Below are 26,265 nucleotides of genomic sequence, written 5' to 3' on the forward strand. Positions count from 1 at the left end.
AGTACTGAGGAGGTGGGGAAGCTGCAGAAAGATTTAGACAGTTTAGGAGAATGGTCCAGGAAACGGCTGATGAAATTCAATGTGAGTAAATGTGAGGTTTTGCACTTTGGAAAAAAGTATACAGGCATGGACTATTTTCTAAACGGTGAGAAAATTTGCAAATCAGAACTGCAAAGGGATCTGCGAGTGTTGGTCCAGGATTCTCTAAAGGTTAACTTGCAGGTAGAGTCCGTAATTAAGAAAGTGAAAGTAATGTTGTCGTTTATCTCAAGAGGGTTGGAATATAAAAGCAGTGATGTGCTTCTGAGGCTTTATAAAGCTCTAGTTAGGCCCCATTTAGAATACTGTGTCCAATTTTGGGCCCCACACCTCAGGAAGGACATACTAGCCCTGGAGCGTGTCCAGTGGAGATTCACATGGATGATCCCTGGAATGGTAGGTTTAACGTATGATGAACGGCTAACGATCCTGGGATTGTACTCATTAGAGTTTAGAAGGTTGAGGGGAAATCTAATAGAAACTTACAAGATAATGTATGGCTTAGAAGGGGTGGACGCTAGGAAGTTGTTTCCGTTAGGCGGGGAGACTAGGACCCATGGGCACAGCCTTAAAATTAGAGGGGGGTAAATTTAAAACTGAAATGAGATAACACTTCTTCAGCCAGAGAGTGGTGGGTTTGTGGAATTCATTGCCACAGAGTGCAGTGGAGGCTGGGACGTTGGACGCCTTCAAGGCAGAGATCGACAAATTCTTGATCTCAAAAGGAATCAAGGGCTACGGGGAGAGTGCAGGGAAGTGGAGTTGAAATGCCCATCAGCCATGATTTAAATGGCGGAGTGGACTTGATGGGCCGAATGGCCTTACTTCCACTCCTATGTCGTATTGTCTTATAAGGATGTTTACCCAGTGGTGCTGAAGGTACAGCAATATATTTCCAAGCACAGCTTGCTTTGAACAGGATCTTGCAGGTGGTGGTGTTCTCATGTATCCACTAATCTGTCCTTCTAGATGGAGATGGTCATGAGTTTGGTAGGTGAGGTCTGATGAGTGTGTGTGTGTGTGTGTGTGTGTGTGTGTGTGTGGGGGGGGGTGGAGAAGTATTCCATCCTGATTTATCCTGCTTTGCACATGTTGGCAGACTTTGTGGATTCAGGAGATGAATTACTTGAGCAGAATTCCTAACCTCTTACTTGCTCTTATAGCCGCAGACCATTATTTGACTAGTCCAGTTCAGTTCCTGGTTAGTGGTAACCCTAGGATATTGATGGTAGGGAATTCAGTACTTAAATACTTTTAAATGTCAAGCAGTAACAGTGAGATTCTCTCTTGCTGGAGATATTCATGCCTCATACTAGTGTGGTGCAAATGTTATTTGCCACTTTTCAGCCCAAGTATGGATATTGTCCAGGTCTTCTGAATTTTGGCATGGACTGCTTCAGTATCTGAGGAGTCATAAATGGTGCTGAATGTTGTGCAATCATCAGCGACCTTTCCACTTCTGACCTTCTGGTGGGGAGTGGGGGGGGGGAGATCATTAATAAAACAGCTAAAGAAGGCATGACAATTAGCACATAAATACAAACATAGGAAGCAGCAAGTGTCCAAATCACCTACAAACCTTTTCAATATGGTATAGTGCCCAGTGCCAGTAATTATGACAGGCGAGCATATCAGAATCCTGTGAATGGATCAAAAAGGCAATTGTGAAAATATTTCAGTAATATGTTATGTTTAGCCCTTATCACTATTTCGTCATAACAGACAGGCCATCATTTCCCAACTAAGAAATGTTCTGATGAAGAGTCATAACAGACTCAAAACATTAATTTTCTTTCTACCTCCAGAACTGCTGCTTCTGTTTTTATTTCAGATTTCCAACATCTGCAGTATTTGGCATTTATATACCATTCTCCATTGTCCATTGCCCTGGTAGCAAACCTTCCAGCTACCTTAGTAGATTCATAGAGTTATAGAGTTATACAGACATACAGCATGGAAACAGACGCTTCGGTCCAACTTGCCCATGCTGACCACACATCCTATATAAATCCAGTCCCATTTGCTGGCATTGGCCCATATCCTTCCAACCCTTTCCTATTCATATACCCATCCAGATGTCTTTTAAATGTTGCAATTACACTAGCTTCCACCACTTCATCTGGCAATTCATTTCATATATGCATCACCCTCTGCGTGAAAAAGTTGCCCCTTAGGTCCCTGTTATATCTTCCCCCCTCACCTCAAAACTATGTCCTCTAGTTTTGGACTCCACCCCCATTCTGGGGTAACGACCTTGCCTATTTATCCCATCCATGTCCCTCATGATTTTATAAACCTCTAAAAGGTTACCCCTCAGCCTCTGACACTCCAGGGAAAATAGCCCCAGCCTATTCAACCTCTCCCTATAACTCAAACCCTCCAACCCTGGCAACACTTCAGTGTCGTACAATATGGAAATAGACCCTCCAGTCCAACATGTTCATGCCTATCAAGTTTCCCAACTAAACTAGTCCCACTTGCCTGCATTCGGGCCATATCCCCCTCAGCCTTTACTATTCACGTCTCAATCCAAATGACTTTTAAATGTTGTAACTGTACCTGCATCTACCAATTCCTCTGGCAGTTTGTTCCACATGTAAACCATCCTCTGTGTGAAAATGTTGTCCCTCATGCCCCTAGTATTGAACTCCCCCCACCCTAGGGAAAAGATCTTTGCTATTCTACTTACTATGCGTTCATGATTTTTATAAACCTCTAAAAGGCCATCCCTCATCCTCCTGCGCTCAAAAAGTCACAGTCTATCCAGCTTCTTCTTATTGCAAAAACCCTGTAGTCCGGGCAACATCCTGGTAAATATTTTCTTAACCCCGTCCAATTTAATAATTCTCTTCCCATAGCAGGGCAACCAGATCTGTACACTGTATTCCAAAAGTGGCCTACTATGGGAAGAGAATTATTAAATTGGACAGGGTTAAGAAAATATTGACCAATGTTCTGTACAACCTCAACAATGACGTCACAACTCCTATACTCACTGGTTTGCGTGATGAAAGCAAATATGCCAAACACCTGCTTAACCATCCTGTCTACCTGTGATGCAACTTTGAAGGAACTACATACCTGAAAATGCGAGGTGATGCATTTTGGAAGAGCAAACATCGTGGGCTGAAGAGCCTGTTCTGTGCTGTACTGTTCTATGTTCTATGTTAAATGCGAGGTGATGCATTTTGGAAGATCAAATTCAAGGGTGAACTATACAGTAAATGGAAAAGTCCTGGGGTAAATGGATGAACAGAGAGATCTGGGTGTTCAGGTTCATTGTTCCCTGAAGGTGACAACGCAGGTCAATAGGGTGGTCAAGAAGGTATATGGCATGCTTTCCTTCATTGGGCGGCGTATTGAGTACAAGAGTTGGCATGTCATGTTGCAGTTGTATAGGACTTTGGTTTGCCCACATTTTGAGTACTGTGTACAGTTCTGGTCGCCACATTACCAAAAGGATGTGGATGCTTTGGAGAGGGTGCAGAGGAGGTTCACCAGGATGTTGTCTGGTATGGAGGGTGCTAGCTATGAAGAGAGGTTGAGTAGATTAGGATTATTTTCATTAGAAAGACGGAGATTGAGGGGGGACCTGATTGAGGTCTACAAAATCATGAGGGGTATAGACAGGGTGGATAGCAAAAAGCTTTTTCCCAGAGTGGGGGACTCAATTACTAGAGGTCATGAGTTCAAAGTGAGAGGAGGAAAGTTTAAGGGAGATATGGGTGGAAAGTTCTTTACATAGAGGGTGGTGGGCACCTGGAATATGTTGCTAGCGGAGGTGGTAGACGCAGACACATTAGCGTCTTTTAAGATATATTTGGACAGGTACATGGATGGGCAGGGAGCAAATAGACACAGACCGTTAGAAAATAGATGACAGTTTAGACAAAGGATCTTGATCAGCGCAGGCTTGGAGGGCCGAAGGGCCTGTTCCTGTGCTGTAGGTTTCTTTGTTTCTTTGAACCCCTAGGTTTCTAGCAGTTATTCTTCACGACTCATTGAGTTAATCTCAGATTATCTGTTTCTCAACTATTCCTGTTAATTATTGGACTAATAACAGATATCACATAAACAGATGCTGTCACTCAATCTGACCCTATGAATTCAATTATTTAACATTTTTGGAAAAAAAAGCAAATGTGGGAACAAGATTCCTTCCCTCCATTTTCTCCAACTCACCAGCAATTAAGATTGAAAAAGATGATGAGAAACCTACTTCCCAACTGTGTCTCCATCTGCTAGCAAGTTTTCCCTCCTATAGCATATCAGAAATGAGTGGAATTAATTCCCATGGCTCTCTGTGTTGCTGTACCGGCTGCTGTCCTAATTTATGTCTTCTCACGGGTCTCGGTCAGGAACCACACATTCTTGATTTTCTTGGGTTTACCTTCCAGTTGTTTTCTGTCTCTTTCATAAACTTTAGTCCATTGTTTACATCTGCACGCATCTCATACACATGTGCCAAGGAATGTGCAGACCAGGCATCGTGTGGGTTCAGAGCCAAGCCCTGACAAAGTGAGAAAAGAAACCAGATAAAGGAAGACAAAATTTACATTATGGAATAAAATGTCATAAAAATGTCACACCTCTAAACTGGAGAGAGACAATTACACTTGGAGCTCTATCTTACAAACATTTTTGAGTGCTATGGGAGTACACTTGATGCATGAACTAGGAAAGGTGCTGTCACTCCCAGGTCAACCTTACATATTCTGTATTACTATAAAATCTGCAGTCTGTCTCCTGCCACAAAGGGGCTGGGGTAGTGCACCATCGCCACAAGCCCATTTTGTCCCCTTAGGTAAAAAGGCAAAAAGGTGAGCATAAACTTAGGAAGCAGAGAGGTGAAAGAAAGCCATTCCAAAACCAATGTACAACAAACGATATATCCAGGCAGAGCTCCTTGCAGAGACCAAGCTTTCTGCATCTCTTTTGCTTAAATAGGTATGAAAAATGTTCCATTTATGTACTTACATTAAAATGCCATATACTTACTTCCTGCAGTTTCCAGACATACTTCTATTGTGATTTTTGTTTAGAGGGAATTCTTGAGAAGGAAAGCTTTTTATTAAACAGCATCATTAAAGTGAAGTGAAAAATAAGCAACAGTAATGTGAGAGAAGTCTTTTTCACATAGTGAGTTGCTAGGGTATGAAAAGCACTGTCTGGAGATGTGGTAGAGGCAGTTTCAGGTAAGACATTCAAGAGGGCACTGGATGATTGTTTGAAAAGTGAGCAAAGATACAGAGAAAAGGCAAGAGATTGACACTTGGTAATAGAACCAGTCCAAACACAATGGGCCAAATGGTCTCCTTCTGCATCATACCAATTCTGTGATTTACCATTTAAATTAATCAGCTTTCAATTTACTGTAGGAATGTTTATTCAAATTTCACATCCTTGTAGGTAGTGGAATGTATCCTGTAAATAAAATAACAGATCTTTTGAAATACTGAAAACAACATTGGCAATATGAATGGCATATGGGAAGGCCAATCAATTGAGCTGTGCACTGGGAATTGGATCAAATCAGAGAGACAGATGCACAAACCAGTTACCTTGATTGATTTTCTTGAATAGCTGTTACTGAGACTGTGCAACGGAGATATTAAGCCAGGAAGCTTGCAGAATTCACTGTCAAATCGAACAAGTATGTTCAACAGGTATGATGAACAGGTATGTTACATACCTGTTCATAATGAACAGGGATGCAAGCCATTCACCTTAACCGCCTAGTGAATGGGTTAGGTTGCAGACTTGCTGTCGAGCCATTGAGTCTACAACCTCATCTGCAACCTGAGCTACAAATCTTCTCAAAAACTTTACCAAATGGGTTGTTGATGAGACAATGCTACAAAGTTTCAGGTGGATTAATAGATCTGAGTTTCAATAAACTGTTTTTGAGACAGCTCAGTTCCCCCAGGATTGGATCAGTCAATAGGAAAATTACAATAAACAATTCTGGCTTTAGTAACACCTCTCCTGAGACAGAAACCCAATTTACACTGAGTAAGTAGATTATGCTAATTACACTGTTACATCAAACTACTACTAAGCCACTGTACTCAGAAATGACCCAGGTAGCTAGTTAAAAGAAGCCACTCACAACACACAAACACCAAAGAACATCAGGACCAAGAAGCAGGAGCCATGGGAGCAAGAAAAGCAGTCTCAACTCCAGTTTGACCATTTGTAATTGGAGTAGTATAAGCTTTTTAACACCTTTCACTTCCAAAGCCGATTTTAAACCAGTATGTGGACATGGACATTTAAGAACTGCAAGGTTACTTGGGATATTAGAGGGAAAGATGGGTTTTGTAAAATTGTATATATATCTATCTTGTGTTTCAGCAATAATAAACCACATCTCATGATAAACCATGTTTCATTATTGGTGTAAAACGAGTCCAACTAGTGTAAGCAAGTAGATCAGACCATTTGAAAACAAAGCTTACATCATTAAAAGGGATGAAAGGAATGCCCTTTAAATTTGCATGAACATCATTTCTCAAACTTACATCCCTCTTTCCTCATTACGGGTCATCCAAACTCGTTCATTCCTACTATCTCTGACTGTCCAACCACTTATAACTCTTCTGATGGCGTACTGGTTAGTACATGCACAGTTCTCCAGAACTTTCTGAATCAGGTCAAAGTTGCTGTCTATTATGTTAGGAATTTGCACTAGAGAAATCTTCTTCTTCTGTGCCATAGTCACGTTTCTGTACTGTGGTCATCATGTTCACCTTACACATGAAAGGTCCCCTGTTCGAAGCTGGGCAGAAACAATGGTGCTCTTTTGTTACAGTGACAGGTTTGTGGATTGATAAGGATGGAGCTTTCTTGCTTAGGACAGCACGGTGCCTCAGTGGTTAGCACTGCTGCCTCACAGCACCAGCCTCGGGTGACTGTCTGTGTGGAACTTGCACATTCTCCCCGTGTGTGCGTGGGTGTCATCCAACAGTCCAAAGATGTGCAGGGTAGGTGGACTGGCCATGCTAAATTGCCCAAAGTTGTTTAGGTTGAGTGGGTTAGGCATGGGAAATTGGCGGTCTGGGTGGGATGCTCTTCGGAGAGGCAGTGTGGACTTGTTGGGCCAAATGGCCTGTTTCCACACTGTAGGGGTTCTATGATTCTAAATTACTCTTTGCATGGAACAGAGTGAACCAGTTTTACCACAACATTTCAAAACCAATGTGATGAATATGCTGTGGCTGTTTAAAGTAAAGAACCCTCTGTTCTCTTATCTCTATCAAATATTTTAGTTATCACTTACCTCCATGGCAGTTTTCTCTGCCAGGTCGTAAAAGTTTGTCTCCACCAGCCCAAAAGAGTACATCCCTTTCAAGTAACTAAAGAAGTTGAGGACAGAAGGTTATTAATGAAAGTCAGTGGCCTTTATTGCTGACTTTTAATAAACTATTAATCTGCTCTAACATGGTTACTTTCCAGCTTGCTTCAAGCAATGCATGCGGTAAATGGAAATGCTGATGCAAACAGAAATTAGGTGAAAGGTAAAGCAGATGACTAGTTCACTAATATCTGTTTTCCACTTCAATAAATTCAAGATGTATCTCAATATATTTGAAACACACATGCACAATAAGTTATATACATCTTTAACAAGTATATGAATATTAAATATTCAGAAGTGGAAGTGAAAAATATGTAATAGCATATCCTAGCAGACAGAAAAGATAATCCCGAAGTTCGTAGGTATATAAATAGCGCAGGGGTTGTAAAAAGAGGACAGCAAATTAGGGAATAAAAAGGAAATTTACACATAGAGGCAGTGGGTTTGTTGAGATATTAAATGAGTACTTTGCATCTATATCTCTAAAGAAGCAGATGTTGCCCAGGCCATGGTGACAATAGGGGCAAACTCAGCCACCACAAGTGTTCACAATTGAGAAGGAGGGGCTGTCAATTAGGTTTTAGTACCTAACTGTTGACAAGTCACCTCAGAACAGAAGAGATGTATCCAAGGAAATTATAAGTAAATGAAAGTGGAAATTGTAGGGGCATTGGCCATAACCTTCTAGTCTTCCCTGGACACAGTGGCTGGTACCAATGGACTGGAGAATTGCAAACGTTCTGCTTTTGTTCAAACAAGATTGCAAGAAATTACAGACCAATCAGTTTAACTTCAATAGTGGGAAACATAATTATCCATAATTTGGATAAAATTAAAAGTCACATGAACAAATGTGTAATAAACATGGAAAGTCAGCATGGATTTCTTAGAGATAATCCTGTTTAACAACCTTGGAATTCTTGGAATATATAACAGAGATCTCTGATGAGGGTAATGCTGTTTATGTGGTTATGCATGGACTTCCAAAAAGCATTTGACATAGTGCTATACAACATACTTGTGAGGAAAGTTGTAATTCCTAAAGTAAAAGGGAATAAAGTGGAAACAAAATTGGTTGTGATAGAAAACTGTTACTAATGGGGAATGCATAATTTTTAGGCTTTCAGGTTTGGAGTGGGGGCTCCCCAGGATTCAGCATTGGGACATTTTTTTCCTGATTATAATTAATAATGTAAATGTTGGAGTGCAGGGGACAATTTTCAAGTCTGTGGATGGTAAACACTTAGGAGAATTCTGAAGTGTGGGGGGGGGGCAGTGTAGAACTTCAAAAGGACATTGAGTTGGAGTTGGCTAAGTGGTGGCACATGAAGTTCAATGTGGAGAAGTATGAGTGATCCAATCTGGTAGAAAGAATACGGAGAAACAGTATAAGAGAAAGGGTACTATGCTAAAGGTTAAACAGGAGTAGAGAAATCTCATTGTCCAATTGCATAAGTTATTAGAGGTGGCAGGACAGGTGCAGACAGCTGTTAATAAACTGTAAGGAATCTTTAGCTTTATTAAAGGTGGCATAGAGCAAAAAGCAGGTAATAATGCTGAAACTGTATATGACATTCGTGCAAAAGTAGATGTGATGTGAGAAGGAAATTTTTCATGCAGCAAATAGTTCCGAATGAATTGCCATGAAATATGATGGAGGCAGGTTCAACTGAGGCACTCAAGCAGGCACTAGATAATTATTTAAGTAAAAATAATGTGTAGTGTTGGGGTGAATAGCATCTAGTCATGGTGTTCATGAAGGGCTGAATGGGCACACCTGCACTGTAACAATTCTGTGATTATGTAAACCTACCAAGATACTTCATAGTAATATTACAAAACAAAACTCGATATCAAGCAACATAAGGAAACATTATTATTGGATCAAAACCCTGGTCAAAGAGTTATATTTAAGGGAGCAATTCAAGAAATTGTTGGAGAGATGCAGAAGTATAGGAAGAGCATTTCAGTGCTTACAACTTTGATCATTGAAACCACACCCCTAAATAACACCTAAATTGCTATTCTCTTGTGAACTGTGCACTTCCACTGCTGGTTTAATTTGTGAGCGCACACCCTGGCTACTAAGTAGTCTCTATAGGTCAAAGGTCTGGACCCGGAAATACTCCTGATATCAGGATCATGATTACAGAATAGAACTTCAGCTGATCCTATGTTCAAGATATTGACTCTATCCATCGCTGTTTGCCACTACACTACAGAACTTGAACAAGGCTGTTCCCAAACTTTGTGGTGTATTTGACCTAAGGTGAACATCTGATCACATATCTCTGCCGTCAGTAAAATTGCCCATCTCTATTTCCTAACGTTACTTTCATACCCCCTCAGTTCACTCACATCTAGAACATTTATCCATGCTATTTTTACCTGTGGACTTGGCTAATCTAATGCACTTTCAGCCTGCCTCCAACATTCTACTCTCCAAAAATCTGATGTCACTGAAAACTCTGCTGGCTATACGCTACTACACAACAAGTCCTGTTTTGCTCACTTGACCTAGTACATCCATATGTTACTTATCAAATTTTGTCTTATAACTTTCCTGCGAAAATTCCTTGAGACCTATGTTAAGGGCACTTTATAAATATGGATTACTGTTGTGGTTCACATGTTCACAGGTGGCATGGAATCTTGAACCATCCGCTATGTTTACAATAGTTTGAACTTGCCAAAATTCCTGATAGCTTGCAGTTTTCTTTTATGTGTTTTCAAGAGCCATTTGAGAACATACACACCAGTGAGTCTGGCCATCACATCCCTCAAGGTCTAGTGCATAGGAGCATCAAAGGAGGAATAATTGCAACAAAATCTCCTAGTAGGTTTCTCATGAAATGGCAACATATCCACTTTACCAAACCTTGAGTGATTGTGCAATTTTGGTGCTTGCCTGCAGACACCCCTTGAGCATCAATTTAATTATTTTTGACAATAAGAGACAAAAATGCCACAAAGATCCATCCTGTGACACAAGTTAAAGCGGTCTACGCATGAAAACAGACCCTTCAGTCCACCTTGTCCATGCTGACCAGGTTTCCTAAACTGAACTGGTCCCATTTCCTTGTGTTTGGCTCATGTCTCTCTGAACCTTTCCAATCCATGCACGATTCAAATGTATTTTAAATGGTGAAATTGTACTTGCCTCTACTATTTCCTCTGGCATTAGTAGCAAGAATGGAATATTTACAAGATGAAATTGTCCTTTTTGTTATTTAGCATTAGAAAGCGAGAAAACCATTTTCAAATGAAATTGTTCCCACTTACTGCATTTTTGAAAAAGTGAACTAATTGGAGGTGTCAGTTAGTTCAGGTGGTTACTTGAACACCTTGCGTTTCATAGTAACAACAAGTATGACTATGATTACCATTCCAGCCAAAAAGGGTTTTCAGATGAATAAAAGAAATATCTATTTCAGTTGAAACAAAATTCAAATTTATGTCATAGTGGATGGTGAATAGAGGCAGCCATTAATGTGAAGGAAGAGAATAGGAACACAGGGACAGGGCTGGGTCATTCAACAACACCACTCACCCCTGACTAAGTGTTTTTCCTGTCAAGGGACGAATGGAAAGAGGCAAGAGTCTGAAGGAAAAAAATCAGTGGGTCAGAGTGTCTGTGAGGAAGGAAGGAGAAGTTGGTACTTCAAGTCAACTTTTGTGATAGCTGCAACAATAATTCTGTAGTGTTCTTTCTTTACAAATGTTGCCTGAATGCTTCTAGCACTTTTTGTTCATTTTCAAATTTCCAGCATCAGCTGAACTTTGCTTTTATGTTTTAGAGTCTGAAGATAACCCAAAATCATTAAGAAGTTGAAGATGAACCATCAGTTAGAGTACAGATGGTTATAACTTTGTGCATTTGTAAACAACTTTAATGGACTACATGTGGGTCTAGGCCTGATATGTCAGCTTTTGTGCTCCTAAGATGCTGCTTGGCCTGCTGTGTTCATCCAGCTTCACACTTTATTATCTTACATGTGATGGTTTGATTGGTTGACTTCTTTGCGTTAGTACTGATGACCGCTGTGGAACAACAAGGTTAATTAAAAGACTACCTAGCTCTGGGAACCATGAGTTACTGAATTTCAAATCCAGCCTCAAGATGTTGGATATATATCCACAACCTTTCTCCCAGTAAGATCAATGCACAAGGATGAGTAATTCCCAAAAAACAATTCTGCCAGAATATTTTTGATGATACTTTCTGACAAATGATGGAATACATACCCATAAAGCGGCATTTGTGGTGTCCAATGAGCAACAGCCCGTGCAAGACAGTCTCTTAACTGTTGTGCCAAACCCATATAAAAGTAAGTATCATGAGCCAGCTTCAATGCCAAGATATCAGTTGGCTGATACAACAAGATATCTTCCCACAGCTTACACGCCTTTGGAAAATCCCTAAAGAATTCGAAAGAAGGTAAGCATGAACATCATTACAACTTTTTACCTTGAAGAATTCAACATATTAAATACAGTTTGAATCAGATAACAATATCTCACTTAAAACTTGACAAATGCACTAATTTTCGCAAATATTGTCCTAAATACTTCACTGTGTAAAACATTAAGAAATGCAGTTTTATCCATATTAATTTTCCCAACATGGAGCAGAAACTTGCAACAACTTTCCAGCTGGTAACATTTCTCACTGAACAATAATTAAACAATGATTGAAGCTCAAGAATATTTTACTTCAGCAATTATTGGCCTACAGGGACCAACCACTTAAATACCGCTTCATCTATCAGTCTCTATTATAATTGATAACAAATGATAATGTGAGTCTGTAATTTGGGTACAGGCACAAAATGGCTGCTGTGCAAGTTGGCAGCAAAATAGCTTCTAGCCTGGGAACTGTGGGAACTGTAAATTCTGCTAGATCTGCTCTTTTAGCCTGGGAACCTCGCATGCTGCTAGGGCTGCAGCATAAATAACGTTGTAATGCTAAGATAATGCAATACTAACCATTTTAGCTGACTTTGAGTAGCAAATGTTATGGCGCTATATGGTGGGACAAGTCACTAACCTAAGTGTTGTGACACGAGTTGTTTACCAGTTAATACTACTGGATTAGGTAACTGTCAATGAGGCAACATCATGTACTGATTGGAAATGCGTTGAAAACACTATGCGATCACGCCATGTACTCTGCTTTAAGAAAAGTATAAAATGTCTTTGTATTAACCTATGATGGGCAGCTCCTCCAAGAAGTACGGAAGTGCTCAACTTCTGTGATTCTGGATGATCTGTACCCGGCCGATTGAAGAAAATAAAGAGCAAAGTTTCAAGCAGCCAGACAGACTGCGAGTGATCTTTGACCGATTGCAGGATCGAGAGACCCCGGCGGGGGTCCAGATTTACATCAAGACAATAGGACACTTCTGTTAGTATGTAGTAACTTTTCACTTTCTAAGTGTAACTTTGCAGGAACAGCTGCTGAGGCTATTTTAAATCATATTTTATTCACATCATATTCATCTCTATGTGATTACCCTTTAACAAAATGCAAAAGGATTTACTGAATTGCCTAAAATAAAACTTAATATGTTGTAGACTGAATATTTCATAACTATTTTATTTTTATGATGGTTGCACTGCCTGTGGAAAATTGCCTGATGCTGATGTTATAAATTCAAATTTATGTCACAGTGGATGGTGAATAGAGGCGGCCGTTAACGTAAGGAAGAGAATAGGAACACAGGAGCCAGGCTTGGTCATTCAACAACACCCCTCACCCCTGGTCAAGTGTTTTTCTTGTCGAAGGACGAATGGAAAGTGGGCAGCAATGTTATAAATTATGCTACTTTATGAAAATCACTTTCTATGCAAAGCTGATTAGCCTTTTGAATGACTAGACCAATAAAAAAACGAGCACTAATAACTAGTAGTCATGTGCACTTAAAATTGAAATCATACCTTACATAACTTTTCTTACCCTTTTGAAAACAGATCCAATGCTTCTACATGAAGACGTTCCCGTTCAGTGATCCCTTGTGTCTTTGCAAGTCCAACCATCTTCTTGACTGCAGTATCCAGATCTTTATCCAGCCGAATAGAGTTCCCTGTACCAATCAGTTCTATTCCATTTATTAGCACTTGCCCCATTACTGAAAGAGAGAGAAGGAATAGGAGGACAAAGGATTAGATATTGTGCTCCCCAAAACTAATTGAATGCACGTCAGGAGGCCCAAATTGGAGACGTGCAAAGCAGCAATTTTATACTTTGATTTGAGTTATTTATTGTCACATGTATTTTGTTACAAAATACAGTAAAAAGTGTTTTATAGTGTAACCACTCTCCAATGCCATCGTAAAACACAGAAGTTAAAGCCAAAATATAGAATGCAAAGCTGGAGAAATAAAGGAATAAAGTTCAACTTCACAGTCTTTCTTGTTAAATGCTCAGCCATGGGCCTAGTTATCAGTTGATTCCTGATGGACACTATTTTCCTTGAGGCAGGAACCAAGACATCTTGTAACCTAAGACTCCTGTAATGTGAAGTTGGAGTCACCAATTAAGCGGCTATAACAAAACTAATTTGCCCTGACATCAGCATTTTTGTCAAATTGGCTTACTGCCTGAGTACTGTGGGAATCAGGCCCAGTAAGTTGATTCATGAAATTTAGGGAAAATCAGTATTGGAGGCAAGGAACTTTTCCACAGAAAGGTTTAAAAGCGTACCAACTTTAAATGATGCAATCAATCTTTTTAATGATTTATGTATGTTTGAATGTAGTGTTTGATCATAGGATTCTACCTGCAAAAGCCACATGACTATTGAACAGGATTCTCTGAACATTCCCATGCATTTGAGTATGTTACTTTTTCTGTGTTCGACAGTGTTGAATCAAATTTAAATGGTAATTTGAACAGAGTGGTTTGAGGTTCACAGTGCTTTAAAGTTTTAAAGAGATCTTTAAAGTGATTTAATGAGATCTTCTCAGATTCTAAAAAACACTGAATTGTTGGCCAATATTTTTGACTGAAACTCCAGTGAATGTTTAAAAAAGAAACAGGTTTCTGAACAGCTAGGCAGGGAACTACAATTATCCAGTGCATTGCACTTTGTAGATGTTTTTTTAAGCTGTATAATGTAATCTCATTATGTACAAGATGACTGGGTTCCAATAACTATAATGGATTTAGCTCAACAGGAGTTCTTTTCATGACTGTGGTTTTGTTTAATTAACAGCCTTATGAGAAACCTATAGGAATTATTGCTTTGTATAGGCTTTTGGATTGTGTCTTTGATTTGTGTACCTTAACAGATTAACTAGTATTTGAGATGGTAGAATGTTGTTTTTCATGGGGAGATTCAATGGCTGTATGTTTGATTGTGAATTATATGAGCTTTAAAGTGGGACATTTAAGTATTCTGTTCCTCAACTCCTGACAGAAGGCTTTCCTGGTAAGAATCCAAGCCTGGAGTTCAGTTTGTATAGTTCAGAAGGAAAACCTTATGAAATTTGACAAATTTAGAGACACAAAGTGAAGAGACCTTGCCAATCTTCAGACTTTTAAAAAGCTAATTACTTCAACCAGATCTATTGTTTTAAGTCTTTGTGACATTCAGATGCTGTATTAAACAATTTTAATATTTACTCACTGGATCACCTTGTAATGTCTTCATTAAAGTTTTCACCCCATAATCACAATCTCTCTCAAAAAGCTTGGGCCTTACCGGGTAAAGTAAATGAATTTTTTTCTTACCAAAATCTGGATCTGCAGCTTGCAACTGAGTTTTACAACCCTCAATTCCTCCGAGACTCGGGTCATTAGTCCAAGACACCCACTGTGGAATAAGTGGTGAAAAACTTATTTATATAAACTTATTTATAATCGATAGCCAGAGACCTTTCCCCAGGGCAGGATTGACTGCCACGAGGGGTCATAGTTTTAAGGTGTTAGGAGGAAGGTATAAAGGAAATGTCAGAGGGAGGTTCTTCACCCAGAGAGTTGTGAGCGCATGGAATACTTTGCCAGTGGTAGTCGTGGAAGCAGAGTCATTAGTGACATTTAAGCGACTGCTGGACATGCACATGGACAGCAGTGAATTGAGGGGAATGTAGGTTAGGTTATCTTATTTTTGGATTAGGATTATTCCACGGCACAACATCGTGGGCCAAAGGGCCTGTACTGTGCTGTACTTTTCTATGTTCTATGTTCTATGTTCATACTAACCATGGACATCAGTATTTCTGTGGCACAACAGTTAATATTAGGCTAGATCGGGATCATAATATTCTAGTGTTTGTGGAATCACTGCATAATCAGTTCTTGGTTGGACTTATTGTTATTTTGGACAGGGCCTACGTAAACAAGTGTTCCTTCAATAAGTTGTACATGGGGGGTGCACAATTCAGGAATATGATGGTATTTCCTTTATTCACCTGGATTGGTGCAGTTCCAACACTGAAGAAGCCTGATAGCATCCAGGATAAAGCTGTCCAGTTGACTGGCACTCTATCACCCTTCAACATTCACTCCCTGCATTACTGACATACAGTAACAACAGTATGTATCACGTGCAAGATGCACTGTAGTAACTGATCACACTTTCTTCAAAAGCAACTTGAATCAATGAATGAATTAGCTTTATTGTCACATGTACTCAAATGAATACAGTGAAGAGTTTATAAGTCACCACTAACACTTACAAAGTTATCTAGTTACATCTTCCAAACCCACAATGGATACCATCAAGAAGGACAGGGGCAGTAGATGCATGGGAATACTACCATCTGCAAATATCCCTTCAAGTCATACAACATCCTAACTTGGAACTGTATCTAGCAAGTTTTGAGAAAATCTGTAGCTCAGGTTGAGGTTCTGGATGTGAGTTTGCTGGCTGAGCTGGAAGGTTCGTTTTCAGACGTTTCGTCACCATTCTAGGTAGCATCATCAGTGAGCCTCCAACGAAGCACTGGTGTTATGTCCCGCTTTCTACTTATCCGTTGAGGTTTCCTTGGGTTATTGATGTCATTTCCTGCATTGGTGATGTCATTTCCTGTTCTTTTTCTCAGAGGGTGGTAGATGGGCTCCAAATCAATGTGTTTGTTGATGGAGTTCTGGTTGGAATGCCATGCTTCTAGGAATTCTCGTGCATGTCTCTGTTTGGCTTGTCCTAGGATGGATGTATTGTCCCAATCAAAGTGGTGTCCTTCCTCATCTGTATGTAAGGATACAGGTGATAGTGGGTCATGTCGTTTTGTGGCTAGTTGATGTTCATGTATCCTGGTGGCTAGCTTTCTGCCTGTTTGTCCAATGTAGTGTTTGTCACAATTCTTGCAAGGTATTTTGTAGATGACGTTCATTTTGCTTGTGGTCTGTATAGGGTCTTTTAAGTTCATTAGCTGCTGTTTTAGTGTGTTGGTGGGTTTGTGGGCTACCCTGATGCCAAGAGGTCTGGCAGTCATTTCTGAGATGTCTTTGATGTAGGGGAGAGTGGTTATGGTTTCTGGGCACATTTTGTCTGTTTGTTTGGGTTTGTTGCTGAGAAATCGGCGGACTGTGTTCATTGGGTACCCATTCTTTCTGAATACGCTGTATAGGTGATTTTCTTCTGCTCTTCATAGTTCCTCTGTGCTGCAGTATCACTACTGTATCATTAAACTTTCATTGTCATTGGATTTTTAAAAATCCTCCTAACAGTATTATGGCTGACCAAACACTCTAGGGGCTGCAGTGATTCAAGAACGCAACTCAGCACCACTTTAGTCAGGGAAATTAGTGATGGGCAATGAACAGTAGCTGAATTTGTGACACTCACTCTCCTGAACAATTATTTTTTAAATGTTCTTTAATGAAATCTCCAAATTGCCTCGAGTTGTGGCATGCCAGCTCTGGGCTTACACTCACAGCCATAGTTTGAAGCCAGATGTGTTAATATGAAATCTTTTTGTGAATAATGGCCTGCTGCCAACCACAAGGCCACAAAGGAAGCTTGCTATTGTTCCAGTAACACTGACAGCACTCCAGTTGGAAAGTTATATAATACTCCTGCAGCAGGGAAAAGACATTCCTCAGAAGGAATCCTGGCACTAAAAATAACCACAGTTGTTTGCTGCTTTCAATTCTGCTGCATTGCCTATGTAAATCAGCCCTTTCTCAATCTCCAGCGGATTCAAGTGCATTTTGGACACTGGCTGAGATTTCTTTCTGGGATGAAGTTCTTCTTCCAACACTGTTGCTTTTATTTTGTAAATTCTGCTGTGATCTTCCATCTGCTAAGGGTTGTGTCAACAATGGATCATTTGGATGTCTTTGCTTCCAGCTTAATCGCCTTTGCTGAGTTGCTTACCAGCTAGTTGACCCAGCCTGCTCACCCCTCTGGCCTTGCAGAAATGAAGACTTTGTTGTGCGTCATAACCAGTGTGGAAAGCAATGAAAAACTTTTCGTTCTGTGCTGCTTCTTCCCAATCCCTCTTGGATGGTCTTTTTATTTAATTCAGTTTCCTCAGAGTGACCCTATTGTTATTTCATTTTCATCACACAAACTTAGAAACATAGAAAATAGAGCATTCGGCCCTTTAATCCTGTTCCACTATTCTTCATGATCATGGCTGACCATCTAACTCAATAGCTTAATCCTGCTTTCTTCCCATAACCTTCGATCCCATTCACCCCAAGTGCTATATTTAGACACCTCTTGAATACATTCAATGTTTTGGCATCAACTACTTCCTGTGGTAATGAATTTCACAGGCTCACCACTCTTTGGGTGAAGAAATGTCTCCTCATCGCCATCCTAAATGGTCTAACCTAAATCCTTATCCTATAACCTCTGGTTCTGAACACACCCACCCACCATTGGGAACATCCTCCCTGCATCAACCCTGTCTAGTCCTGTTAGAATTTGATAAGTCTCTATGAGATCCCCTCTCATTCATCTGAACTCCAGCGAAACAATCCCAACTTAATCGTTCTCTCCTCATATATCAGACCCACCATCCCTGCATTCAGCCTGGTAACCCTTCACTGCACTCCCTTGACAGCAAGAGCATCCTTCCTCAGAAAAGGAAACCAAAACTGCACACAATATTCCAGATGTGGTCTCACCAAGGCCCTGTACAACTGCAACAACACATCCCTGCTCCTGTACTTGAAACCGCTCACAACGAAGGCCAACATACCATTAGTTTTCTTTACTGCCTGCTGCACCTGCATGTTTACCTTCAGCAACTGGTGTACAAGGACACCCAGATCCCGCTGCACACTCCCTTCTCACAATTTACAACCATTCAGGTAGTAATCAGCCCTCTTGTTTTTGCTTCCAAAGTGAATAACCTCACATTTATCCAAATTATACTGCATCTGCCACTGATTTGTCCACTCATCCAACCTGTTGAGATCATGCTGAACAATCTCCACATCCTCACCACAGATCACCCACCCCCAGCCACCCAATTTGGTATCATCTGCAAATTTGGAGATGTTACACCTTGTTCCCGCATCCAAATCATTAATATATGTTGTGAATATCTGGAACTTCAGCACCAATCCCTGCAGCACCCCAGTAGTCACTGCCTACACACAGGAAAGGACCCATGAATTCCCATTCTTTGTTTCCTCTCTGTCAACCAGTTTCATATCAACCATTGATTTTTAAAAAAAATTGAGAGAGAAGCATTCATTTTATTGTTGTTGTTTATTATGGATATCTTTATTTAATGAATAGTGCTGATAAATAAGAATTCTTTCAGATGGTGAACTTACATTTTTATTTATTTAATTTTATTAACTAACTTCTGAATTAACTTAATTAATATATCCCAGGGAGGCAAGTGACTAAAAGAAAATGGTCTGAAAGTGTGTGGCCAACAGCTAAAAGGTCTGAACATTTTTTGAGAAAATGAGCCATGTACATATTATAATACAAAGTAGCCAAGTCACTGCAGAGTGAAGAGCCAAAACATTACAGTACTTTGTGTTAAAAAATCCAAACAGCTATGGATGCTGGAAATTTGAAACAAAAATAGAGAATGTTGGGAAATGTCAGCAAATCTTGCAGCATCTATGGAGAGAAATCAGAGTTAATGTTTCAGGACCAGTGACCCTTCTTAAGAACTCTATTATTTTATTCAGTTCATTTGGAGGTATCACTGCAGGTAACGGCAACAATCTATTAGTAAATCATTCCAGAACATCTGAAAAATGGAGTATTGGGCACTGGACCTTATTCTAGGTCTGACAGTTCAGCTGAACAAATGAATCACAGTCAAAGGAGATACAGCAGTCAAGATCTGTGACTAGATTCCATGCTGTGGAGGTGCTGGTGGTGGATTGGAGTGGACAAAGTCAGAAGTCACATGACAGCAGGTTATAATCCAACAGGTTTATTTGGAATCACACAAGTTTTCAGAGCACAGCCCCTTCGTCACATGCAGCAAGAGAGCAAAGCGCACAAACACAGAGTTTATAGGCAGAGAGAGCAAAAGATCATACAACTGGTATGAGTGCAGTGTCAGATGATATGTCTATGCAGGTGATCAAGACTGTTTATAAAGTCAAGGTCAGTGCTGTGCTGTCATGGTAATCAGGCAGAGCCACAGGAATATACAAAAGGTGCCATCTCAAGTCAGACACTGAATTGTAGGTGTGAGGCTTTTTTCGGAGTCCAGTTTTCCAAATAAAATCAGCCTGGTTCCAGATTAAAACTCTGAAGCAGATTCTGAACAAAGTCTCACACCTACAATGCAGTGTCTGACCTGAAATGTCACCTTTTGTATATTCCTGTGGCTCTGCCTGATTGTCATGACAGCACAGCACTGACACTGACTTTATAAACACTCTTGGTCATCTGCAGAGATTTATCGTCTGAAACTCCACTCACACCAGTTGTACGATTTTTTGATCTCTCTGCCTATAAACTCTGTGTCTGTGCGCCCTGCTCTCTCACTGCACCTGACGAAGGGATTGCACTCCAAAAGCTTGTGCGTTTCCAAATAAACTGTTGGACCATAGCCTGGTGTCGTGTGACTTCTGAATGAAGAGCTCGGAGTCTCTCACATTTGCTATTCCCCCATTCACAACAAAGCAGTCAGTTCTCCCTCTCACAACTGACACGAGAGTGCTGCTTTTTTTTTTCAGTCCTATACTAGCACCAGAATATACTTTTAAATTCATGGATTTCTTAAATACCAATGATGCAAAAAGGCAGAATTTCTCATCCCAATGTCAACTTCTCTCAAAATTATTTTTCTTCCACTTCTCCCTATTCTGTATAAGGCTACGATAAATGAATGAAATAGCTCTTTTCATAAATTCATTTTTATCAGCCCTGTTTTTTTTTAACTTTGGACAATTTAGAATCACAGAGTCATACAGATTTACAATTCGGAAACAGATCCTTTGGTCCAACTTGTCCATGCTGACCAGATATCCTAAATAAATCTAGTCTCATTTGGCCTCTATCCCTTTAAACCCTTCTATTCATATTCCCATTGAGATGCCTTTTAAATGTTGTAATTGTATCAGCCTCCACCACTTTCTCTGGCAGCCCATTCCATACATGCATCACAGTCTGCATGAAAAAGTTGCCCCTTAGGTCCCTTTTAAATATTTTCCCTCTCAACTTGAACCTATGCCCTCTAGCTTTGTACTCCCCCACCAAATGGAAAGGACCTTGGCAATTCACACTATCCATGCCAGAGCTACAGGCAAATTGGCAAAGGGAGGCAAGGATCAGAGAAGTAAACACATGGCTAAAAGAGTGGTGTGGGAAAGAGGGTTTCCGTTTCATGGGGCACTGGCATCAGTTCTGGGACAGGAGGGATCTATACCACTGGGATGGACTCTATCTGAACAGGGCCGGGTCCAGTGTTCTGGCAAAAAGGGTAAATAGGGTAGTTAATAGGGCTTTAAACTATTAAGTAGGGGGGAAGGGAGGAGTGAGTGTACAGGGAGTATAACAATTAATGGGAGGCAAAGCAGCAGGTTAGCAGTTGATGAGAAAGCTTCAACTCCATCGAAAATTAGGAAAAAAGTTAAAGGGAAGGAGAACTCAAGAGCTGATAGTAATGGAGGTGATAGGACTCAAAAGAAAGGTGCGAAAACTGGCATAAGGGCATTTATCTGAATGCTGGGAGCATTTGAAAAAAGGTGGATGTGCTGATGGCGCAAATCATGGCAAATGGGTATGATTTAGTGGGCATTACAGAGACGTAGTTACAGGGTGGTCATGACTGCGAGTTAAATATCCAGGGGTATCAAACTGTTCGGAAGGACAGACAGGAAGGTAAGGGAGGTGGCGTATCTCTGATTTTTAAGCATGATATCAGGGCAGCAGTGAGAGATGATACAGGTTCTACTGAACAAAATGTTGAATCCATTTGGGTGGAAATTAGGAATAGCAGGAAGAAGAAGTCACTGGTAGGTGGGGTCTATAGGCCACCAAATAATGACATTGTGGTGGGGCAGGCAATTAACACAGAAATAGCTAATGCATGTAAAAATGGTACAGCAATTATCATGGGGGATTTTAATCTACATATCGATTGGTCAAACCAGGTCGGGCATGGCAGCCTTGAGGAGGGGTTCATACAATGCATCCGCGAAAATTTCCTTGAACAATATGTAATGGAACCTACGAGGGAGCAAGCTATCCGAGATCTAGTCCTGTGTAATGATACAGGAATAATTAATGATCTCACAGTCAGGGATTCTCTCAGAAGGAGCAATCACAGTATGGTCAAATTTAAAATACAGATGGAGCGTAAGAAGGTTAAATCCAGGACCTATGTCCTGTGCTTAAACAAAGGAGACTACAATCGGATGAGGGGGGAGTTAGCTAAGGTGGAATGGGAGCAAAACCTTTATGGTGGGTCAACTGAGGAAGAGTGGGGGACTTTCAAAACAGTTTTTCACAGTGTTCAGCAGAAGTATATTCCAGTGATAAGGAAGAACTGTCGGAAAACAGATAGCCAGCCATGGATGCCTGAGGAAATAAAGGAAAGTATCAGATAAAAAAACACACATAGGAAAAAGCAAAGAGTAGTGGGGAACTAGTACGATGGAAAATCTTTAAAGGCCAACAGAAAGCCACAAAAAGTTATAAAGAAAAGTAAGGTAGGTTATGAGAGTAAACCAGTTCAGTATATAAAAACAGGCAGCAAAAGTTTCTATAAATATGTAAATCGTAAAAGACTGGCAAAGGTAAACATTGTCCGTTAGAGGGTGGGAAGGCCAATTGAATAACTGGGAATGAGGAAATAGCCGAGGCAGTGAACAGTTATTTTGTGTCAGCCTTCACAGTGGAAGACACAAATAGCATGATCACTAAGGAGGCAGTGCTGGGCAAGCTAATGGGGCTAAAGGTAGGCAAGTCTCCTGGCCCTGATGAAATGCATCCCAGGGTACTAAAAGAGGTGATGGAGGAAATAGCAAATGCACTAGAATTATTTACCAAAATTCACTGGACTCTGGGGTGGTTCCTACAGATTGGAAAACAGCCAATGTGACACCACTGTTTAAAAAAGGAAGTAGACAAAAAGGAGGTAACTGTAGCCCAGTTCACTTAACTTCAGCAGTGGGGAAAATGCTTGAATCTGTCATTAAGGAAGAAATAGCAAGATATCTAGATATAAATTGTCCCACTGGGAACACCCAGCATGGGTTCATGAAGGGTAGGTCATATTTAACTAATTTGGTAGAATTCTTTGAGGACATTACTTGCATGGTGGACAGTGGGGAACCTGTGGATGTGGTGTATCTGGATTTCCAGAAGGCATTTGACAAGGTGTCACACCAAATGCTGCTACATAAAATAAAGTTGCACGGTATTACAGGTAATGTATTGGCACGGATAGAGGATTGGTTGACCAGTAGAAAACAAACAGTAGGGGTAAATGGGTGTTTTGCTGGTTGGCAGTCAGTGGCTAGTGGTGTGCCTCAGGGATCAGTGTGAGGAACGCAATGGTTTACAATTTACATAGATGATTTGGATTTGGGGACTAAGTGTGGTGTGTCAAAATTTGCAGATGTCATTAAGATGAGTGGTACAGCAAAGTGTGCAGAAGACACTGAAAGTCTGTAGAGGGATACAGATGTCTAAGTGAGTGGGCAAAGGTCTGGCAGATGGAATACAATGTTGATAAGTGTGAGGTCATCCATTATGGTCGGAATAACAGCAAAGTGGACTGTGTTTTAAATGGTAAAAAATTGCAGCACGTTGCTGTATAGAGGGTCTTGGGTGTCCTTGTGTATGAATCACTGAAGGTGGGATTGCAGGTACAGCAGGTGATTAAAAAGGCAAATGAAATCTTGTCTGCCATTGCTAGAGGGATGGAGTTTAAAAACAGGGAGGCTATGCTGCAGCTGTATAGGGTCCTGGTGAGGCTACACCTGGAGTGCTATGTTCAGTTTTGGTCTCCTTACTTGAGAAGAGATATACTAGCACTGGAGGGGGTGTAGAGGAGATTCACTCGGTTGACTCCAGAGTTGAGAGAGTTGGATTATGAGGACAGACTGAGTAAACTGAGATTATACTCACTGGAATTCAGAAGAATAAAGGGAGATCTTATGAAAACATAAGATTATGAAGGGAATAGATAAAGTGGAGGCAGGGAGGTTGTTTCTGCTAGCAGGTAAAACTAGAACTGGGGGCATCGCCTCAAAATAAAGGGAAGCAGATGTAGGACTGAGGTCAGGAGGAACTTCTTCACCCAAAGGGTTGGGAATCTGTGGAATTCCCTGCCCAGTGAAGCGAATGGAGCTACCTCACTGAATGTTTTTGAGGCAAGGGTAGATAAATTTTTGAACAGTAAAGGAATTAAGGATTGTGGTGAGTGGGCGAGTATGTCGAGCGGAGTCTCAAAAAGCTCAGCCATGATCTTATTAAATGGCGGGGCAGGCTCAAGGGCCCAGATGGCTCACTCCCGCTCCTAGTTCTTATGCTCTTATGTTCATGATTTTATAAACCTCTCTAAGATAACCCCTCAGCCTCCGATGCTCCAGGGAAAATAGCATCAGCCTATTCAGCCTCTCCCTATAGCTCAAATCCTCCAACCCTGGCAACATCCTTGTACATCTTTTTTGAACTGTTTCAAGTTTCACCACATCCTTCTGTAGCAGGGAGACCAGAATTGCATGCAGTATTTCAAATGTGGCCTAACCAACATCCTGTACAGCTGCAACATGACCTCCCATCTCCTATACTCAATGTACTGATCAATATAGGCAAGCATGCCAAACACCTTCTTCACTATTCTATCAACCTGTGACTCCAGTTTCAAGGAACTATGAGCCTAAGCTCCAAGGTCTCTTTGTTCAGCAACACTCCTCAGGGCTTTACTATTGAGTATATAGGTCCTACACTGATTTGCCTTTCCAAAATGCCACCTCACATTATCTCCCTGGCCCATTGGTTCATCTGATCAAGATCCCGTTTTACTCTGAGGTAGCCTTCTTCGCTGTCTACTACACCTCCAATTTTGGTGTCATCTGCAAACTTATAAACCATTTCTTTCTCATCCTTTCTCCTTTTTCCTCTTTGTCCCTTCTCTTTTCCTCCCAACAATAATGTTCATTTATGAGCATACAAAATGTGAAGTTGAAAACAAAATATGCTGGAAATCACAGCTCTGATGAAGAGTTATCTAGACCCAAAACATTAGCTTGCTCTCTCTCCATGGATGCTGCCTGCCCCACTGTGATTTCTACATCAACCCTTCTCATCTACCCTTGTTAACCACTGAATCCCTTGAATTCTACTCCAGTTCTTCTGACAATCCTGCTTGACTCTTAATTGCATTTTCTCCCCTCTTAAACTCATTCTGCTTTCTTTCTTCCCTAAACTGCTGATCCCAATGTACCTCCATCGTCTGACCACCTCTATTATACCAATTCATTGTTCATATCATGCTCCAATTTCAAACATCTCCTTTAAAGTTCCCTGGTTGCTGTGTAAAAACAAAGATGTGAATTTTGCTACATAACATGGATTCGATGAACTGAAAAAAAAGTACAAACATTGATGTGCAGAACCTCAAGTGGATGGGATGAGATGGGGCTAACTGGGGGTCAGGCAGCAGAGTGGGGGCATTCTTGTGAAGCAGAAATCAGTGGGCCAAATGGCTAGTTTCTATGCATAAATTTTGTTTAGTTTTGAGTTTTGAACCTCAAATTTTGAATATTTTTGAGTGTTGGAAGTGCAAAAGGTACTAGTCAATGGATTTAACACATTTTATTAATACTGAGGCCTTACCTGTGTCAGAAAAGCATCATACATTTTGCAAGCCACATTGCTGGTCGTGGAAAGGGGCAGCCCAATATCCTGCCAGGCCTGGGAACAAATCAGAGTATGGTATTACTGAATCAATTTTACTGCAAAAATTAAGAGAAACTGTTATACAAAATATGCAAAACTAAACACTGAAATGTCTGTGCACACAACATTAGGCAAATACAAAACAAATCCAGGAAATGCTAAAACCAGTCAACAGTTCAGGCAACACGTGTAGAGAAAAACAGTGTTAATATTTCAGGTCAATGAACCTTTATCAGGCTGGTGAAAGATAGAAATATTATACTTTTGTTTTAATTCATGGGATGTGGGCATTGTGGGCTAGGCCTCCTTTTGAGCAAGTGAAGAAGGGGAGGTGAAGGAGAAACTAAAGGAGAGGCCTGTGAAAGGATGAAGTGCAGCACAGATTAAATGCCATATGTTTCCATGGTACAAATACCAAAGGGAATTGCGATGGATAACATAAACAAACAGATGTTATGTTCAAATGATGTGTTAATGGTTCATAACAACCATCCACATGCAATGGGAAGCAATAAAGAAAAACAGGAAACTGTACCAAAAAGAATGGAACTGATTGGAGGCAGAGTTATGATTTAAAATTGT

The 26,265-nt window shown here is 40.5% G+C and overlaps 1 protein-coding gene across 3 annotated transcripts in view; it reads right to left on the reverse strand.

Moving 5' to 3' along the window:
- ttc38 (tetratricopeptide repeat domain 38) overlaps positions 1 to 26,265 on the reverse strand; it is a 54,251-nt gene that overhangs the window by 20,817 nt on the left and 7,169 nt on the right. The window contains exons 2-8 of one of the 3 annotated variants that reach the window (XM_048549380.2): positions 25,621 to 25,698; positions 15,129 to 15,210; positions 13,353 to 13,524; positions 11,642 to 11,815; positions 7,319 to 7,394; positions 4,430 to 4,549; positions 1,619 to 1,678 (exon numbers count right to left, since the gene is read on the reverse strand). In XM_048549380.2, coding sequence (XP_048405337.1) covers positions 1,619 to 1,678; positions 4,430 to 4,549; positions 7,319 to 7,394; positions 11,642 to 11,815; positions 13,353 to 13,524; positions 15,129 to 15,210; positions 25,621 to 25,698 — 762 coding nt within the window. Of the gene's footprint in view, positions 1 to 1,618; positions 1,679 to 4,429; positions 4,550 to 7,318; positions 7,395 to 11,641; positions 11,816 to 13,352; positions 13,525 to 13,800; positions 13,908 to 15,128; positions 15,211 to 25,620; positions 25,699 to 26,265 lie in introns of those variants that run through there. The other 2 variants (XM_048549381.2, XM_048549382.2) reach the window with 2 other exon arrangements.

This window comes from Stegostoma tigrinum, chromosome 18 (genome assembly GCF_030684315.1).
Source record: "Stegostoma tigrinum isolate sSteTig4 chromosome 18, sSteTig4.hap1, whole genome shotgun sequence".
In the NCBI taxonomy this organism is placed as follows: domain Eukaryota; kingdom Metazoa; phylum Chordata; class Chondrichthyes; order Orectolobiformes; family Stegostomatidae; genus Stegostoma; species Stegostoma tigrinum.